The sequence below is a fragment of the Mustela erminea genome, chromosome 5, assembly GCF_009829155.1.
Source record: "Mustela erminea isolate mMusErm1 chromosome 5, mMusErm1.Pri, whole genome shotgun sequence".
In the NCBI taxonomy this organism is placed as follows: domain Eukaryota; kingdom Metazoa; phylum Chordata; class Mammalia; order Carnivora; family Mustelidae; genus Mustela; species Mustela erminea.
The window spans coordinates 131,718,523-131,739,260 of record NC_045618.1 but is presented as its reverse complement, the minus strand read 5'-3'; the positions used below and the strand labels follow the sequence as shown (position 1 = coordinate 131,739,260).

Genomic DNA, 20,738 nt, shown 5'->3' with positions numbered 1-20,738 from the left:
TCAGCTCCTAGAGCATGCCGGGAGTGCACGGAGAGAGGCTGTTTACTTTCCTGGCCTGGAGCCCTGTGGGCTGAGACCTTGTTCCAGGCCTCGGGCTGCCAGATTCACCCCCACTGGCTGGAGAAGTGAGAGAGTTGGCAAGCCCAGAGCAATCCGACGACTTTTCTAGTGGCCTCTGACTCTAGGCTGTCCCCTGCCCAGCTGGTCCCGTGTGTCCTCCAGATCCTCCTGGTAGCTAACCGGCAGCGAGAGGCACCGCATCATACTGATCCTGATGGGGCTGTGTGGGGCCTGTGGTCAGTCAAGAGCAGAAGGTTGAAGTCAGAGAAATCCGAGTTGAAATCCCAACCCTGCCATTTCTTAGTTGGATGGCCTTGGTCTTCAGTCCCTCCAACTGTGAAATGGGTCAGCAACAGGACCTTCCTCACTGATTGTGAGGATAGCATGACCTGTGTGGGAAGCATTTAAGAAAAAGGCATGGGAGAGCAACTCTTGTTGTTATTACTAAGGAAACAACAGAACCTGCAACTTCCATTGAAAGTCAGGGTTGGTGGGCTGTGAATTGCTACCTTGCCATTTATGGGCCCTGTCTTATGTGTGGGGAACTTTCTAATGTGTCCCGGGGGAGAAGCAAGCCAAGCTGGAGACTTAGGTAGCCCCTCTGCTTGTGTCCAGCTCAGGGCGCTCTGGGGAGCCCTGGGATCCTGGGGTGCGGGTAGGTGTCAGAGCAGGAGTGTGCAGAAGACAGGAAAAGAATCAGAGCTGGGTGAGGAGACTGGGGAGTCTGTGTGAGAGCACCAGGAGGTAGATGGGAGCCTCTGGAAGGACCAGGAGGGAGGGTAGCCCGGGGAGGTGGAAGTGCGTGGGAGTAGAATGTGAAATCTGCGTTCATGCCCAAGGCATTTTTAAAGGAAGTGCCTGGGAACCACTGGCCTGGAAAATAGTGCCCAGAAGGCTCGGGCTGGGCAAGGGACCTCTGTGTGAGTAGACTTGCCAGGCTCGGAGCCTCCTGAACTCTGGCAGAACCCGACCGCCCTGCTCTCCCAGGCCACTGACCCCTCCCGGGTTTGCCCACCTGCTCCAGAAGGATCCGTGGGCCGGCTGGGAGACGTTTCCACCCCATCAGCCGGGAAGCCGTGGGCTGGCAGGCAGGGGCGGCTCACTTTCTGCCGAGACGTGAGTTAGAAGGGGGACGGTCCGTCCGTCTGTGTGTGTCAGGAGGGACGCTGTCCTCCAGGCCTGCCTCCACGTCTGACCGGCGGCTCTGTGCCCTCACAGCTAGATGAAGAAGAGGAGCGGAGGAAAAGACGCCGGGAGAAGAACAAAGTGGCAGCAGCCCGATGCCGGAACAAGAAGAAGGAGCGGACGGAGTTTCTGCAGCGGGTGAGCGGGGTGGTGGGGGTTGGGGGGGTGGGCCGGGGCACCATGTCGTTCTTCAGAGTGAGCTTGTTACCAAAGCCTGTGGGATCGAGGTGGACCTGCTGGCATCGGTCCCCCCGGCCGCTACCCCTCGGTCCTTCCCTGCCTCCCAGCCAGTGCCCCTTCCCCAACCCAAGACAACCCAGGGCCACTGGCCTCAGATCCCGCCCAGCCAGATCCCCGGAAGACCAGAGAAGCTGGGAGGAGCCAAGTCCCCTCTATGAGATCAGACCTGGTGCTGAGGGACCCACATGGCCTAGGACGGTGCCGACTCATTTCGAAACCCTGGTGGCTGCCAAAGTTGTCTAGGGCGTATGCTAAAGATGTAGGCGACAGCCGCTGAGCTGGGAGCGGTGTTCCTGGCACCTGGAGAGTCTCCTAGCACCAGAGAGGCAGCTGGTGGCACCCTGAGCTTCAGGGGGCTCTTCCAGTCCCGCATCTCATCTGGCTGGCCTCAGCCTCCTCCCGTCCCCCCAGGGGGGACCCCCAAGCCTCTGCCCTCAGGGACCTTGGGGTCTGACCCAGCTCTGCATGCATGAAGACCACCAGAGGGGGTCACCTTCCCCCACCCCCCGCCCAGGCCCTCAGAGCGGGTCCTGACCCTTTCACATGGACCGTGCCAAGCAGGGTGTTTGTTCTCCATACCACCCCCCCAGCCCCCAACCAGAGTCCCAGCTCTTAAGCCTTTGCTATGTCTCAAAAATGATAGATGTCGGTGAAGGAACATGACCAGGAATGCTCATCAGTCCAGGCTGGTGGTCTCCAGCGTCCCACTCTGGATCGTTTGTTCATTACCAGGTAGTGATAGTAACACCAGTATCCGTGGCTCCGGCTCTGTTCTGTGGGATGCAGCAGGTAGCCGCCATTGCTAACGTTTGTAAAGTCGGGCAGTGTGCGGAGTCCTGTGAGTGTATTATCTCTTCGTTGGCTTGATAACTGTGTGAGGTTGGTGCCTTCATTATCATCTCTCTACAGATGGGGAAGCTAGGGCACGGTGAGGTTAAGTTACTTGCCCAGGACCCTCAGCAGCTGAGTGGTAGAACTGAGATTCAAGCCTGAGGCTACTTCAAAGCATTTGTTCTTAACACTCTGCTAGTTTTAATTCATTCATTCATTCATCTGTGTGTTCATTCTTTTTTTTTTTTTTTTAAGATTTTTATTTATTTATTTGACAGACAGAGATCACAAGTAGGCAGAGAAGCAGGCAGAGAGTGAGGAGGAAGCAGGCTCCCCTGCCGAGCAGAAAGCCTAATGCGGGGCTCAATCCCAGGACCCCAGGATCATGACCTGAGCCAAAGGCAGAGGCTTTCAACCCCTGAGCCACCCAGGCGCCCCGTCCGTGTGTTCATTCTTTCACTCAGTCATTGATTCATTGACAGACATTTTTAGACATGTACTAAGTTCCTAGCACTGTGCCAGCTGCCATGGGGGACACATAGGAAGGAGCAGACATAGTCTCTCCTGTGGGAGCTGGAGACAGAAGGCTCATGTGGCCTCGGTTTTCTCCGATGCTGAGGAATATATGGGTTTCTTCTCATGCTTGCAACAAGCAGAGAGAAAATCCAAGGTCACAGATGCAGACAGCATGGGGCCATGTCTACACCAGTGGGCTGTGAGTATCTGGGGTAGGCAAATGGCTGTTACAGGTCGGAGTTAGACTCCAAGAGCTGGGAGCCTTCTTGGAAGAGATGGTGGACCAACACTGGGCTGGAAGTTTTCAAGAAGGTTCCAAGGCACAGGTCTCCCACAGGCCCCAAGACGGATGGAGGGTCCCGCACCTCCTTTCCAGCCCTGAGTGCCTGAAGAGCTGGGCGGGGCATAGCAGGGAGTGGAGAAGTCTCACACCAGATGCCCGCCTTCCAGGGCTTGTCAGCCCGTTATCAGGCAAGATATGCCAAGTGAACACACACTGGTGCAGTGAAGGGCGCCCGATGAATGCTGCTAGCTGTCCTTCATGTTCCGGGAACATTTGCTGAGCACCTACTGTATGCAGACATCTCACAGGCCTCGTTTAATCTTATAACATTCCAGTAAGATAAACATTGGTTATCCCCATTGTAGAGACTGACCTAAAGCTCAGAAGAGGTCACATTACTTTCCCAAAGTCACACTGCTAGCAAGTGCTGGAGCTGGAATTCATTTATCCCTTGTTTATCCATCCATCCCTCCCTCCTCCCATGCAGTGTGTAGCAAGTACCCGCGGCAGAGCAGACAAGCAGGTGACGTCTGCATGGGACAGCAGACGGAAGCGGGGACTGGTCATGCGCGCTGCGTCAGGCACTGGGCAAGCCGGGCGGGCTGATAGAACACGCCGCGAGGTCCTAGCCTAGCCCCCGCTGAGGAAAGACTGCTTATCGAGACATAAAAGAGGCACAGGAGCTAAGGAGATGAAGGACAGCATGGAGGGGCTTAGCAGGAACCGTGCAAGCAAAGGTTAGAGGCAGGAGGTGTTTAAGGATGTGGTTACAGAATTGAAAAACATGTCAGTGTAGCTGTAGCTACACTATCGCTACAATGTAGCTACAAGGTAGAGTACAAGGGAGAGAACGGAGGGACAGGCAGCCCCCGGTCCGGTCCTCGCTATGTAGGATCATCCTCTGTGCTGCACAGTCTAGGGCAGTCCCCCTTTATGCCTCTGGTCCTGGCCTATTTATCAATAGCTCCCGCTTTCACTCTCACAAGTGTCCCCATTATGATGATGGATTATGCAGTCATGGAGAGCAATGGAAGGTTTCCGTTGGAGAGAGACAGACCTTGGAAAGATCCCTCCGGCTGCAGTGTGGAACAGGGATTGGGGCAGTGGGAAGGCCAGTTACTTGGCTATGGAGGTGTCCCTGGTGGCCTCAGGGTCTGGGAGGGAGGTTTGGGCAGGCCTGTCTGGACCCAGCCCAGTCCCCATCCCCTCTTCCCCTCTGGCCTTGGAAACAGAGTTGGGTGTGAGGTTTAAGACACAGACACAGATGGCTGTGTTGATGGCTACAGACCTGAGGAATTCTCTTGCCATTTATTCATTTATTATTTTTAAAAAGATTTATTTGTTATTTGAGAGAGAGAGAGAAGGGGCAGAGGGAGAGAATCCCAAGCAGACTCCCCACGGAGCACAGAGCCCAACATGGGGCTCCATCTCACCACCCTGAAGGTGGTGAGGTCGTCCCCACTCTCCGGCGAGGATTTGGAGCCTCAGAGGGCTGGAAGTTTGCTCAAGACCCCACAGCAGCTGAGGCAGGACTTAGAGCCTGGGGCTTCCTCTCCTGCCAGCATGCTATTTGGGTTGCCGGGCTCAGGGAAATTGGGGTCTGGTTCACAGGGACATAGCTCAAGTGGCAGAGTTGGGATTTTAATTCAGACAGGTCTTTTGGGCTCAGGAGGGGCTATACCAGCCTTCTTCCCTATACTTACCAAAAATGTTGGGAAGCAGAACTCTACTTTAAGTGCATTAGGTAAATTTTTTTTTAAAGATAAAATCAGAGGGGGCGCCTGGGTGGCTCAGTGGGTTAAGCCTCTGCCTTCGACGCAGGTCATGATCTCAGGGTCCTGGGATCGAGCCCCACATCAGGCTCTCTGCACAGCAGGAAGCCTGCTTCCTCCCGCCTCTCTCTCTGCCTGCCTCTCTGCTTACTTGTGATCTCTGTCTGTCAAATAAGTAAATAAAATCTTTGGGGGGAAAAAAAAAAGATAAAATCAGAGAATCTTAATGCTGAAAGTCCCCTGGGCCAATCATTTTATTTTCTGGGAGGAGACAGAAGCCCCAAGAAAGGAATTGACTTGGCCAAGGCCCCACTGCCAGGATGAAAAGCCAGAACACCCAGCCCCTCACCTGTATCTTTTCTCCGGCCTTTGCTGAGCACAGTGGAAGAGACAATGTTCATTCGCTTGCACTGATTCTATTCTAAAACAACAAATGGTTTCATTTTCTGTAGGGCAATAAATATCTACCAGAAGGCAAAACAACAAACAAAAACACAAGCAGAGTTATTTGCTTTGTAATTAACGTGTGACGATCCTAGCCCATAATTAAGAAACCCCTAGTTTCTTAATTAATTAGGAAAACAGACCAGGTAGTTGCTGTTATAAAACCACAAACAAGTTCTACAATCGTGGTTAAAAAAAAAAAGGTTCTTCTGAACTCAGCTTCTACTTTCCCAATAAATAAAGACATAGCACCACCCCACAAAACAGAAGGAAATAAAACTACAAAGCACTTAGTTGTGTTCTGACAGTCGGCCGGTCAGAGTTTGGGATGGTCCACGATATATTCTGACATTTTAAAACCAACAGAACGCAGTGCCGTTCCAGTGATGAATGAATGTGGGAAGCCACTCGCCTGCTTGGGTTTCTGTGTGGCACGGATGTTTGTCCATGACGTTGGTCCGACGCGCGGCCAAGGAGGTGGGGAGGCGTGGTGCCGATTGCGGCGTGTCTGACACCGGACCGCACACGTCCGCTTTTAATGTCCACTTGCGTGCAACCCAGCAGCTTCCTTGCCACCCCCAAACAGCAGCCCTGTCCCCCACCGCAGTCCTTGGACCCCTCCCCCAGGCGGCCTCTCTCATTCTCCAGATCCAGTCACCTGGGCCTGCCAGGCTTCTCTGAACCATCCTCCTCCTCTTCTCCTTCTGTCTCTTCAGAGGCCCTTGCTCAACGCTTAAAGTTGAGCCTCTTCCTTAAGCCTCCCTAACCTTTCAGTTGACGAGTGTTTTCTCTGAGTTCCTTTAATCCCCCACGAGCATCATCTTTTATATTTAAGATAACAAAGACTCAGGGTAGTGAGGAAACTTGCTCTAGACTCTGATTCCAAACCCTGAAGCTTTGTCTTATGTGACTCTAAATCCACCTTCCAGAAGGCTCTCTGCCCTTCTGTCCTAAAGTGACCTATGGTCACAGTGGAAGATCTCATCTCCTAAACACATCTTCAGCTTATTTCCCGTGTCTGGGTCCGTGTTCACTCAGGGCTCCCTTCCTGAGGTCCCTCTCCTCCACACCAACCGACCCTCTCAACTCAACCGTGTTTTAAACCTGGGGCCAGACCTAGCCATTAGGCCTCTTGGAAGGTGTTCTAAGCCCTGCACCCCTGATGGGCCCATAGTAAGCTCTTCCCCGCTGTGTGGGTCCTGGTCCCCAAGACATCCGTTGTAAGTCCTCACAAATGCTGGTGGGTGTTGGAGCAGAGACTCCCGAGACAGAGCCTCTGAGGACTCAAACTTGGAGCTAAAACCTTGGCTCAGGGGAACCAGACGGTCAGAGGGTTTGCGAGAAGTCCCCAAGGTCACAAGCTCATGAGACCCAGTGAGCAGGCACCCAAGATTAACACCTACGTGACCCCAACTGATGGGTCATGGACTCGTGGTTTCCACATGGGCTCTCTCCTGGCTCCCGGAGATGACGTCTCTTGGAATTCTGAGAACAGGGGACAGGGCCAGCCTCCCCATCATGCTTCATCCTGTTGAACCAAAAACCACCATAGCTGGTTTTTAATATTTTCCCCCTGAGCATTTTTTTCCTTTTTCGAGGTTGTTCTCCCCCAGTGTCTGGTCACGAGGCCTGTGCATCTTGGCCGTCTGAGCTGCCCGGGCTCCCATGCTGTGACCCGAGAGACCAGTGCAAAGACAGTTCAGGCAGGCCAGTGGGTGGGAGACAGGCAGCGGCCCTGGGATGTGTGTGGGCACCCCCCCCGAGGGCCCCCTGAAGGAGGCTGCTCAGCCTGGCCCCGCCGGCCCCTGGGCCCAAGCTGGCGTCATCCAGCTCAGCTGTTGCACACGCAACCGCAACCACAGCTTATCCTTTGCTGCTACAGGTTGTTCAGCCTTAGCTGTGGACATTCTGTCTAGATGGTTCTTCTTGTGGGGCCGTCCTGTGCAGGATGCTTAGTTAGGGGTTCCCCCCCCAGCCTCTACCCACTCGATGCCAGCAGCAACCCCCTCCCCAGTTGTGACAACCAAAAACATCCCCAGTCATCGTCCAGATGTCTCCCGGTAGGCAGAACCACTCCTAGTTGAGAACCAGTGGGCGAAAACGTCGCCGGCCCTTGAGTAAATTGTAGCTCTCGAACTGGTTGCCGGTTTTCAGACACAGTCCCATAAACATTATTCAGGAGCTTTTCAGCCTTCACCGTTTTGACCCCCAGACCTTGAATTGGTATATATGCTCATCCCCTATCCTCACTCCGAACAGGTGAACGCCCCCAAAATCAAATGGCCAGCATGGCTTCTTTTCCTTGGAAAAAGGGACTCCAGCTAAGCTGGAAGTTCACTGGGAATCTCACTTGGGATGTGAAATTTTATTTTGGATCCAGAAGGATGGCAGCTGAGTGCCTCCCAATGGGCACAGCTTCTAGATAACAGAGGATAAAGAAGAGGCTGTTTAAATGATTTGGGGCTAATAATCAGGAAACCCATGTTTTAGGAGGAATGACATGACCCCACTGGGCTTGGGGATCCCACAGGCCAAAATATCCCCAATGTACAGTTACACATCACACATCTAAGCACCTCGCCACCACACTGCCAACTGTGGGCCCCGTCTCACCCCCTCTGGACCCTTCTTGCCCCTGCTGTAGTGCCCCTGGACCCATATTCTTCTCCTACCCTTTGTTTCTGGGGCAAGGGCCGGGAGGCGGGAGCGTGTTGGCATATTTGAGTGATAACAAGGAAGTTGCTGTGGCTGGAGTGCGCTGAGTGAGGGGAGGGAGGTGGGACCAGAGACGGGCTGGTCCCCGGAATGTAACCCGGGTTCATCCCACATTGACCCTGTCCCGTGTCACCACTGTGACGGGCACTGCTGCAGAAAATCACTTACCCCAGGGGCCCAACGCTTCCTCCAGTGGGAACGTGACAGGCAGAAGACAGGCAGAGGCCAGCCGGGGATGCCTTGTACCTCCCCAGGTAGAGTTGGTCCCCAGCGAGAGCTTACAGCCCCATCTCTGTTCCAGGAATCTGAGCGGCTGGAACTCATGAACGCGGAGCTGAAGACCCAGATTGAGGAGCTGAAGCAGGAGCGACAGCAGCTCATTCTGATGCTGAACCGGCACCGCCCCACCTGCATTGTCCGGACGGACAGCGTCAAGACCCCCGAGTCCGAAGGCAACCCGCTGCTCGAGCAGCTAGAGAAGAAGTGACCATGGGTTGGGAGCAGGAGGACGAGGACGAGGAGGACGAGGAGGAGGATTTGGGAAGAGGGGAGAGAACCAGGGCTCCCAGAGGGCCCTTCCTTGCTGCATGACAAACTTGACAACGAGGCTCAGCCCAGCCAGTGCCGGCCGGGCTTTCTTTTTTTTTTTTTTTTTTTTGTGAAACTCTGATCAGCCACACAAGGGGAAGAACGGGCTGACGAAACCAGAAGGACCAAGCGCTGAGACCAAAGTAGACCCTCGGACGGAGCTGCCGTGCCTGGGGCCCAGCTCGAAGAAGGCACGACAGAGACCCCTGGCCAGAGAGACACCCCAGCGAATGGCCTGGGGCGCCGCTCTGGCCTCTCCACTGGGTGCCTGTGGAGGGACCTCGGAGCAGCCAGGAAAAGCCATGACTTGCAAACGAAATGTGGCTGGGCATGGAACTCAGAGACCACCTGCAGCCTGCCTGCCCCCGGCCGTGCCTCCCAACCCTGCTGCGAGGCCACCAGGGTCCAGCGTGGGTCCCGCTGGGAGCAGCAGCCGGGACGCACCCTCGGCGGCCCTGCCGGAGTTTGCTGCGGGCACGAGGCGCGGGCGCCCTTCCAAAGCACATACTCACCGAATGTTTACAGACTGGCTGTCCTGGCAGGGCTTTCAACTGCACATGTTTTTTTATACTTTCTTTTTTTTTTTTTTTAATATTTTTTACAAAAAAAAAAGATTTTATACAAGCAATATATATATGGATTTCTATAATCACTCGATGTGATATAGTATAAATATGCTACGGTTTGTTTGTTACGAGCAGATATCCAGCAGTTATGGCCATTGTGTGTAACCCTAAGTACTGTAGTCGTCTCTGGGTGTTGGGGGTGGCCGGGGCGGGCGTGGGGTGCATTTCCATCCTGGTAAACCCTTCATAGTACTCAGTCCTGTATTGCTCAGTAAACGTTACTCTTACCTACTCAGCTGCCTCTTGTGGTGTCTACCTAGGGAGTGGGGTGCAAGCCACGCTCGGGGGGGCCTCCCAGTGTGTGGCATCAGGGGATGTTTGGAGCATCTGCTGTAGGCCCTTGGTTTTCACCATGGCCCTCCCGGGTAAGTGTTTATATGCCCATTTTACAGATGCGGAAGTCGAGACTCGGAAAAGTTCAAGAACTCTGCAGTACTTCCTTAGTTTCTTTCCTCTGTGAGTGTCCCAAGTGTGTGCCCTGTGTGTGCCAGCCAATCTCCACGGAGCTGAGCAGTCACCATAAAATGACAATTATCTTGTTCTCTGCCAGTGTGGATAGTTGTTATTTATGACCTAGTGCCAATGATTTCCTCTCTTCTATTCTCTAAAGGTAGCTGCAGAGTTTGTGTTCTGTATTCAGCTCTTCTAGCGACAAATGCTGGGATTCACGATTTCTAGGTTCATTCGGCTCCTGCATGGCCACAGTCATCGGTGTTGAGCTCCTCATCCCCTCCCTGGGCCTCCCCGTGCCTTCCTGCCAGGTGGTCATAAATGAGGCCTCCGCCCAGAGTTGCTGTGAGAATCAACCGTGCAACCCCAAAGAAGGACAAGACCCATTAGCAATCAGATGGGCAGAAACCAGTATGTGTTGGTCAGGATACAAATTAAAGGGAACTTACAGAGGCCACTAGTGGGAAATCGGTGTGACTCCTGTGCAAAGCAGTTTGGCAATTACCGGTGATGCTAACGCGAAACGCATCCTTTGACCCAGCAATTTCCCTCCTAAGTCTGTGCCCTGGAGGAACTCGAGCACAGGGGCCCGAGGAAACGGCCAAGGTGTCACTGAAGCTCTGTTTGTAATAGAGAAACTGGAAACAGCCTAAATACACATGAAGAGAAGACCAGATAAACAAATTGTATTTTTATAGAATCAAATATTATTCAGCAGCTAAAAAGAATGAACCAGAGCTACAGGTGTCAGTGCGGATAAATCTCAGGAACACAGTGTTGAGCTGGAGAGGATGGCAATTTGCAAGAGATTATATGCAGTCTACCATGTATGCAATCTTCCTGAACATGTAAACTGATGCTTTACTTTTTACGGGTACACACAGAACTGGATAGTGGAGTTATAAAGGCATGCACAGAACTGCTCTAAAAATCAAATATCAAAATCAGTAATGGGGAATGCTCCTGGGGGGAGGGGAAAGAGGGGGTCGAAGGCAGCATCTTCAAGGCTAAGAAGGACACTGGGTTTCAACTGTATGAGTAAGATTTCATTTATTTTAAAAAACTGGAATCAAATATGGAATAATGTTAGAATTTGTCAGAGGGGAGTGATATCGTCACATTCTTCTGTATGCTTGGTATATTTCATAATAAAAGAAAACTTGCCACAGCGCAAATAGGTTTTGTTTTTCCATTCCTTCCACAGCAAACTCAGGAAATAAAATACAAAATCTGAAATTACAGTGGAGTTCCAGCAAGTGCTCTTTGAATTGATGCAAATTTAATGGAATGCCTAGAGGGAGAGAGAGATAATTCAAAGGGTGTGATTTGTTGAGCTGGCCCTTGTATTCAGTAAGGCCAAGCCCAGGAGTGAAGGGACCTTGGGGAGTGTTGATCTGCTGCTTTCAGTGGGTTCTGGTCCCTGCTCTCTGCAAACTGCGCAATTAAAGACATACGTGTTTTTCCTTAAATGCTGACTTTTTATCCCAACCCGAGGTAAAATGTAATCCACCGCACCTTTAAGTTAAGGCTCAAAGCAGAGTAAGGGGGAGGCATTTTAAAGAGCTGAATGCCGTTTCCACAGGCATGTTCATTTCTTGCTGTTGCCCTAAGGAATCACCACAGATTTAGTAGCTTAAGGCAATACAAATTTTAATGTCTTAAAGTTCTGGAGATTGGAAGTCCAAAATGGATCGCACTGGGTTAAAATTCAGGTGTCAGCTGGCCTGCATTCCATTTGAAGGCTCTGGTTGGGGGGGGGGTCTGTTTTCTTGCCCTTCCAGTTTATGGAGGCTGCCCACATTCCTTGGCTTGTGGCCCTCTCCCTCTCTAAAGCCAGCAGTGGCTAGGTAAGTCTCTCTCACGTCTCATCCCTCTGACACCTCTGACACCGACTCCTCTGCCTTCCCTCTTCCATCTTTTAAGGACCGGTGTTGATTATATTGGGCCCACCTGGATAATAAGGACAATCTTATTTTAAGGTCAAGTGATTAGCAGCTTTAATTCTATATGCAACCTTAACTCCCCCTTGCCGCGTAACACAACATATTATAACATAATATATTATAACATAACATAATATATTCGTGGGTTCTGTCCCCGAGAGGCCATAACTTCGCCTCCTGCAACAATAATTTAAGAGTTGGAGGTTCTTACAGCTCTCCTCCCTCCCTGGCAAGTTAGGTTGTTTTGCATCTAAGTGTTATGAGAATAGAGTCTCTATGCGGGGCGTCCCCCGTGCCTGGCACTGTGCTTGGCACAGAGCTGATGGTCAACACACAAGCACCATACACACAGACACACAAGCTCACAAATACACTCACAGATGTATGTGATACAGTATAGACATAGGCAGATACAGCTGTGCACAACACACAGACACACAGGCAGATACACACAGTTATTCACGTCAGGTGTGACTGAGCATAAAGTAATGAGATTGACACGTCTTACTCCTGTATATGACATTTCTATAATTTTGGAATGAACTTCTTCTCCATACTGACAAATCATCTTTCTTTGGGAAGAGCTTGTTATGGTTAATGACAATGTTAATCAAGTTGGGCATACTGTTTTGGCTTAAAAAACCTAAATATGTCACTGAGTTTCTTGTTTGGTTTTTAATACTGCTCTGGGGGCAAATCCTGAAGAAACAAGTGGAGTCCTAATGCTTGGACCACCTGCAGTGAAATTAACATTGAAGCATCAGCCTCCGCAGTTCTGCGGGTTGGTCCTCGTCTGGGTGGACGGTCCTGGGCACCTATTGTGCCCCATTTAAAATCCTCAAACTCTAATTCTAGTGCATGACTGGGTCTGAGCAGGTGTGGACAACCTCACACAGGTGCAAGCTGATCGTGCCCTCCCCACCCTCGCCACAGGCATGCCCTGCATTCCCACTTCCTGTCCTGGGAGACGTCCCGTGATCCCCTCCACACCTACATATATGCAGCCTGGAAATTCGGGGGAGTTGGCACCTGTAGGTCCTCCATTGACTAGCTGGGGGGAGGGAACAATAGATGAATTCTTTTCCCTTTCATCCTCCAGGTGGAGAGTGTCCAGGTGGAGATTTCTGGAATGTGTTTCCTAAGCTTCCTCAAAAGGTCTTGCAAGATTAAGCAGGTCCTGTAGAAGTGACCCGCAGAGTTGGCCCAACTCAGTAGCGCATCTTGTATTGGTTTTCTCTCCTGCCCTGTTTCACTCCTTTGTTCCCTGGGATCACTTCCCAAATAAAGAACCTGAGCCCAAGCTTTGGTCTCAGGGGGAACCCAGGTGAAAAGAGTTGGTGTCAGAAGTAGCCCTAGAAATCAGACCCTCGGGTTGGGATAGATGGAGGGATTCACTTGCCAGCCAGATGGCAGGGACAGGAAGTGGGATGGAGAGAATCCCTGACCTACAGAAGCATCACAGTTACTCGGTTGTCTCCTGTGTGGATTGCGATGTGATACAGGCGGGAAGGGAAGTGGTTATCTGCGGCACCTGTATGGTATGAGGCTAAGGTATGGAGTTTGAGCGGGTTCCCTTTTGTTAACTGTGTTGGAAGTCTTGGGGGGGGAAAAGATGCACAACTTAGTTTGGCCAACCGTCAAGTCAAGACATGCACAAAACCAGAAGACATCCTCGGCAGTATTTAAGGAGATGTTTGGTTCTTCTAGTCCCAGGACACAGTGCTGAGAATCAGGCCCAGAATCTAACTCCAAAGGTGGCAGACTCATTAAAGAGAATGAGTGTCTACCCTTGAAAATGTTTCCATATCGAAGTCAGTATGCTAAAGGGAAAAAGGGAGGACCTTGAGAGCTGAAATGGGGCCGTTTGGGTAAATGTGACTCTTGAAATCCTAGAATCCCTTGAACCCTCTGGACAGGCAGAAGCAGCCCCCTGCCCCTTACCTGAGGCAGAGTGCTCTTGAAGCAGGTGCCCAGCAGCACGATGGTCATCCTCAGGACCCACCTCTGCCACACTCATGACCACCAGAGAGAGAGGATCATGTGTCAGGACAGTCCGAGTAGGAGAAATACAGTCGCTGCCCCATAAGGAAATCGCCTATTTGTCGAAGGACCTGCAAGACCTGGGTGATATGGATTCACAGGCACAAGGGAGGCCTATGGGGATGATGGTGCCTCGAGGCTGTTGGACCAGCAGGGCCTGGACATCAGTCTGGGAAGGGGAGCACCGGGCACGGGAGCACTCAGCTGTGACTTTGGGCTCAAAGCCAAGGCACTGGCACTGGGAACGTGCCCTAGTGCATTGCAAGTATCGCTCCTCGAAGCTTCCTCATGCCATGAACCCACAGTATGGGAAGTGGAGATCCTGAAACAGCCCTGGCAGAGACTCAACGAAGGGGTCAGAAGGTTCAGGGAGGAGGCTGTGTTCGCATGGGTTTGTTATACGAGACTGGAGTCCCCATGACCTGGACCACGGTCCTCAGGAGGGCCAGAGGAATGCTCACTAGTGCAATGCTGAGCTACTGGAGAGGGGCCACTAGCATCCTAGAGAAGCTCTGAACATGTCAGGGTGGACCGAAGATGCTGCCATAAAACTGGGGCTCCCTAATATCAGCAGGGGTTACCGAGTTCCAGAACGGTAAAAGCCAGGAGAAGGCAATTAACTGGCATCATGGACAGCAAGGCCCTCATCCCTTTCTAGGTCTAAGTCATTTCACAGAGCCAGAACCCACGAACTGCAGGGTAGGCTGGGTCCCCTTGAGGAAGACCCTGAATTACTTAATAAAACATTCAGGAACCTTCCCAAAGGGTATCTAGACAGCGAGGAAGGTGGAATTCTCACATCTTTTGGGCACCACTGTATCCCACATCCCGGTTAAAACTCTGGGTATGAGATGACCGTGATGTTGGAATATCTGAAGGGCGAGATGCTCTCCTGGCTAGAGACTGGTTCAGTGAAGCTAGGAGGTCAAGGGTATTCGGGCCAGAGTCCGCCTGTCAGGGGGTTCAGTGCACCCGCAGACCCTCCCCGTAGCTCTCTACCCAGAGCCTGACCGATAGGAGGGTTTTGATAGGAGAACCTGAGCCAAAATGCTTCAAACTGCCCCCTCCATTCACCGGCGTGAATCCGAAGTGATGGGTATGGGCCAAGAGCAGCTGCGGAGAACAGCGCCCCCCATCGATCACTCCCGGGATGAAAGGAAATGGGGGCGGGCCCTATCCTATTCCCGCGGGACTCATTCGCTGCGGGGACGGGGCGGGGGAGACCCGGTGGATTGTGCCGGGCAGCGGTGGGCTCCTGGTACTCCGAGTCACTGCTGCGTGTGGACGGGTTATCGCTGTTCCAACACACGGTCCAGCCCCTGGCGTCCGGTAAGCAGCTAATAATTGGTAGATGCTTTCTTCTTAATTCCCATCACGAAGGAGAGTCAAAAACAGCTCACTTTTACTGCAAGGAAGGCAGAAATAGCATTCGTTGTCTGGCGGGTGGGGGGGGGGGTGCTGTACTAACTCTCCAGCTCCCCATCGGAATATGATTTTCCAGAGTTTTGATCTTTCTGTCCTTCCACAGAATTCAACTGCTGGCCTTATACTCAGGGCCTGATGCTAATAGGACCCGCAGAGCGGGACGTGGCCCGCGCTCTGGATGCCCCAGTGAGGCGCGCGAGCACCAGCCCTTGGGAAAGAAGCCCTGTGAGTGATCCGGCGCCTGCAGCGTGGGTGGAGTTTTTATTGGTCCTGTGTCCAGGCGTTCCAAAGCACCCCCTTCAAGATGAATGACAGGTAATCGCACCTTGCACCCCACCGCTGAGAAAGGGGCTCAGGGCCTAAGGAACATCTTTGGGTTTTGGAGGCAGCATATCCACCTCACTTAGGAATACTGCTCGTGGGATAGCTGGGCGGCTCAGTGGGTCAAGTGTCTGCCTTCGGCTGGGGTCACGATCCGGGGGTCCTGGGATTGCAATGCATGCATTGGGTTCCCTGCTCAGTGGGGAGCCTGCTTCTCTCTCTGCCTGCCGCTCCCCCTGCTTGTACTCTCTCTCACTCTCTGACGTCTAAGTAAATAAAATCTTAAAAAAAAAAAAAAAAGGCAATACTGCTATGACCCCTTCTGCAGTGACTTGGAAAGCTGCCCGTCTGGAGTGGGGTTCTTTAGCAGCTCAGGCTGTGGTGCAAAGGGCTCTGTCACCATGGGACGTGTCCCTGTAGGCTCTGCCCTCATATCACCTGGCACACCCAGGGGTCTGGAGGTTTCCACGGTGCAAAAGATGCTGCTGTTGTGAATGTGCAACCCATGAAAAATTAAAATAAAACCTTATGTACTGTCTCCCATGGTCCCTGTGAAATCTATCCACGAGGATCAGCTTTCCTTGCCTTCCTGCAGGCCTGGAACTTTCGTGCTCCCTGTCAGGTAAGAAATGGCCCTGTGTCCTTGTAAATCTCCATTCTCCATCTGTTCATTAGAAGGTCCAGTCTAAGAGGAAAGCAAAACCTCTAAGATTTTGTGTTCAAATCTTCTCCCCTTGCCAGCGCAGGCCAGCTTCAGTCTGATAGTCTATAGCCCAAGGGCAAACTGGGCAGATGTATCCGTAGGAAGCACTCTCCTCTGGCCCAAGAGACCGTCTACCTCCAGTTTCTTTCTGGTACAATCCAGCATGTTCTAGATGGCCTTATTGGACAGACCAACGCCAGCTACACCAGCCCACACTGGCCTTGGGATCCTCTTGGTCGTGCCCTGTCCAGAGACATTCAGGACATATGGACCTGGCCCAGAACAACCTCTTCTTCAAGAGGTTCCAGGGCAGCTCCTTCTCTCTTGGCTCTAGGGAAAGGAGGCACCAGCCCCTTCCTCCTGCCTGGCAGAGAAAAGGAACAATGCACCACCATACTTCTCTCAAAAGAATGGTTCTACAAATTTTTTTTTTCATCTCTTTACATCTGGAGCCCCCTTTTTCCTTTCTTTAAAGATTCTTATTTATTTATTTGAGAGAGAGAGAGAGCATAAGTGAGGCGGGGAGCGGAGGGTGCCAGAAGGAGAAAGAAGCAGGCTCCCCCCTGCTGAGCCACGGGTGGGGCGGGGGATGGGTGGCGGGACTGGATCCCAGGACTCACCGGTGATGAAGTGATGAGGAAGCAGAAGGCAAAGCTGAGGACAGGCTGACAACCTGCAACCCCCCCACCCTGCCCCCACCCTGTCCCCGTGGGATATTTGTGACATTCCTCCTGAAAGCTCCCAACTGTCTTCACGCTCCTGTTCTGCCTTGCCGGAGGGAAAAACAACCTTAACTTGACAATGGCAAGGCCTCCCTGTATCCTGGGAGTCTTCTTTAATACATGAAAATTCTTCTGAAACCTCCCTTTCCCTTACCTCCCCAACCCCAAGTATATAATCAGGCACCCCGTCAAATCCCGGGGTAGCCGTTCTTTCTGCCCATGGGTCCTCTCCCCAAGCTTTAACAAAATCACATTTTTTTGCACCAAAGACTCTTGGCCATCAGCTCCAGACCCCACCCTACTGAACCTCACCTATATTCCAAAACCGCATCCCTGGGATCTTGACCTGAGCATAAGGCCTAACCTACGGAGCCACCCAGGTGTCCCTGGACCCCTTTTCATGCCCTTTTCATTCCAATCATCCTGGAACCCATTCCTTAAAATTCATAAAGACTGCACTTGCTAATGGGGCTTCCCATCTATTGTGCCTTGGTGTTTCAGTCAAATCTTTAATTTTAACATCCTGGGCACATTGTTTCTGGAGTTAAATCGCAGTGAGGATTTCAAAGGGTCACTGACTCACATGACTCCGCTTCTTAAAGACAGGCTGCCCCCTTGTGCAGACGCTATGGTTCACCAATGAACTGAAGGACAGATCCTAATTTTTATTGAGTATCTACCATATACTCTCGTGAGGTGGGTGTTACAGCTTCAAGTCCCACGTTATTGATGAGGAAACTGTGACAGCACTCCGGGATTCAGTCCAAGAACCATTTCCTGAGCCAGGCTGGAAGGCAAACGGACCTGGTCCAGAATCCCTGCCTTTGAGGAGAGCAGTCCCTCAGGAGACAGAGCAACAGGTAGGGACCTCCTGTCAGGCGACCCTCAAGCTGTGCCCTTTCCTCCTGGGGGAAAAGAAAACCCCAATTTGGGTGGGCATCCACCACGGTTTGGTGACCATCTTGTCATTTTACTCCTCTAGAGTAGCTTTCCTGTCAGTGTTTTAATCTTTGACAGCTGCCCTGGCCCTCTTTGGTGGCCAAGGGGCTGCCCTGTGGTGGTGGCTATGTCCTCAGGCTTTTCCACGTGGTGCCCCTTCTAGTCACTCAATCCCAGCTTCTACTGCCCTCCTGTGAGAAAAACCCTGACAAACCAGCCACAGGCCTCGCAGCCCATTCAAGCTCCCTGAAGGCCCCAGATCCTTCCCTCCCAGCCCTATTACGGTGGTATTTATAGCCCAAATCTGAAGGGTATTATTATTCTCCTTCCTCTGCCTTTCTTTGCCTAAAATAAAGACTCAGTCCACTCTTCTTTTAAGCCAGATTTGCATAACACCATCTGGGAAGAAACCTCCTCAGGGCCCAGGGCCTCTGAACTCTGTCTTTTTACAGGGGTTCTGAAAAAGCTCTATTTCTCTTTGAAGGTTCTGAGGAAACCAGGAGAGACTTCCCTCAAGTGCATTCCCTTCAAGTCGCTGAACCTTTGCATTTCTAAAGCAGCTTGTAGCCCGGGCTCTGGAGACTTCCTTTCCCTCATTAGAAAGGGAAGGGGGGGGTGGTGAGTCCAAGGTCACTGCTTTGGAACTCCTGAAGTATGCTCCAGTAAAATAGTCACTTTCTGGGGCACAGATTTGTGGGGTCCCACTCTGCGTCAGGTAGGTGGAGGTACGGGTAGCCCCCTGCGGTTGGCCTCCATCCCTGCCTGGGCTCCCCACCAAGGAGCAGATGACCCAATGGGTCCCCTGAAATCCACAATTTCTACTCCTCCTCCACTGGACTGCCATTCTCTCACTAAGCCTTTGCAAAAGAAAAGGAGGGTGTCTTTCATCATAAACTATAGTTAAACGATTAATAGGATTTGCTAAATTCGTTACATAAATACAAAAACTGTTTACAAGCATAATACATTTTGCTGTCAATTCCTCCTCACTAGGAATTAGTACTAGTAGTCCAGTCAGGCAAGGAGGCTACAGTAAGTCATTCCTGGTCACCTTCATCTTCTTTACTTGAACGTTAACTTGAAAAACACACAAAAAGTGTTTAAATGACTTAGAATTGAGAGAATGAAAAGACAAGCCAAAAGCAGGGAGAAAATATTTGCAAAACATGTATCTGAAAAATATCTGGCATCCAAATTATACAAAGAACTCCCAAAACTCAACTGTAAGAAAAAAAAAAAGAAAAACTATCCCTGACACCTCATCGAAGAAGATATACAGAGAGCCAACAAACATGGGAAAAGATGCCCGCATTGTATGTCACCAGGGAATCACAAATTAAAACAACAAGGAGATCCTACTACACATCTATTTGAATGGCCAAGATCCAAAACACTGGTCATACCAAATCCTGGTGGGGGTACAGAACTTCGAGGACATAGGAGGCATTCATTGCTGGTGACAAAGCCAGCTGGTAAGTTTCTCTGGAAGATAGTTTGTCGGTTTCTTACAAAGCTAGATGTATTATACAACCCAGCAATCGTGCTCCTTAACATTAACCCAAATGAGCTGAAAACTTAAGGTCCGCCCAAATGTTTAGAGCAGCTTTATTCACCATTGCCCAAAATTGAGAGGAGCCGACATGTCCTTCAATGGGTGAGTGGAGCGTCCAGAAGATGGGATATTACTTAGCAACAAATAGAGATGAGCTGCCAATCCATGAAAAGAGGTGGAGGAAATTTAAATGCATGTTACTAAGTGAAAGAAGCTGGCAGGAAAAAGCTACATAGTATATTGTTTGTTATATGTTGTTTTGGAAAAGGCAAAAGTATGGGAAGAGTAAAAAGTTAGTGGTTGCCAGGGTCTGGGGGAAGGGAGGGAGGAACAGGTGGAGAAGAGGGGGTTGTTAGGGTGGGGAACTATTCTGCCCCATATTGAAATGCGGGATAACGGTGCATCTGTGACATTATACCTTTGTCAAAACCCATAGTTCTGTACAACACAGAGTGAACTCACATATAAACTATAGACTTTAATTAATAACAGTATGTTAATATTGGTTTGTCAATAAATGCACCAAACTAATACAAGATATTAATAGTGTATAAACTGTTGCGGGGAGCTATGGTATGGAAGGATAAGGGAGTTTATGGGAACTCTCTGTGCTTTCTGCTCAACTTTTCTGTTAACATGAAAGTGCTTAAAAAAAAGAAAAAATCTGTTGGGGCATCTGGGTGACTCAGTGGGTTAAGCCTCTGCCTTCAGCTCGGGTCATGATCTCAGGGTCCTGGGATTGAGGCCTGCTTCTCTCCTCTCCCTCTGCCTGCCTCTCTGCCTACTTGTGATCTCTCTCTCTCTCTCTGTGTCAAATAAATAAATAAAACCTTTAAAAAAATCTACTAATTAAAAAAAAAACTATAATTCTGTCTTAAAAAAAAAATCATGTAAAGTAAGAAGTAGCCGTTCCAGCCCATTTCATCACCCCACTCTACATATCCCCAATAAAGTAACCGTTGTTTATAATCTGGTGTGCACGCTTCCTGACTTTTCCCCTAAGGTTCCACAAATATAGCTATATTTGTATCTAGCTATCCGCAGCACCACACATAAAAAAATTAAAATGAAATCAGGCTTTACATACCATATTAGCCTGCAACGTGTTTATTTCACTCATGTTATGGACCTCTTTCCAGGCTGTACATGTAGATCTAACTTTTTTGAAAACTGTCCAGTGCCATGGGCACTAACGGTTTGATTGCTAAATAGGAGTCACAAGAACAAATGGACAATGCTTGCAGATCTGCAGTTTACTTCAGGTAAAGCACTACAAGCATTGAAGCAAGAGAGCGAGGGCTCCAGACAGGCCAAGTGTAAGCTTCAGTCGTTCTCGCCTGCAAGACCCATACAGATGCACTTTCTCTCTTGGGTCGCAGATGT

General features: G+C 50.8%; 1 protein-coding gene across 8 annotated transcripts in view; it reads left to right on the top strand.

Annotated features, from left to right (window-relative positions):
• The window catches only part of JDP2 (Jun dimerization protein 2), a 65,970-nt gene that overhangs the window by 30,104 nt on the left and 15,128 nt on the right, over positions 1 to 20,738 (top strand). For 4 of the 8 annotated variants that reach the window (XM_032344888.1, XM_032344887.1, XM_032344885.1 and 1 more), the window contains 2 exons: positions 1,279 to 1,383; positions 8,348 to 9,493. In XM_032344888.1, the coding sequence (XP_032200779.1) occupies positions 1,279 to 1,383; positions 8,348 to 8,533 (291 nt within the window). In that variant the 3' untranslated portion in view covers positions 8,534 to 9,493. Of the gene's footprint in view, positions 1 to 1,278; positions 1,384 to 8,347; positions 9,494 to 15,221; positions 15,615 to 15,767; positions 15,994 to 20,738 lie in introns of those variants that run through there. The other 4 variants (XR_004286146.1, XM_032344889.1, XR_004286145.1 and 1 more) reach the window with 3 other exon arrangements.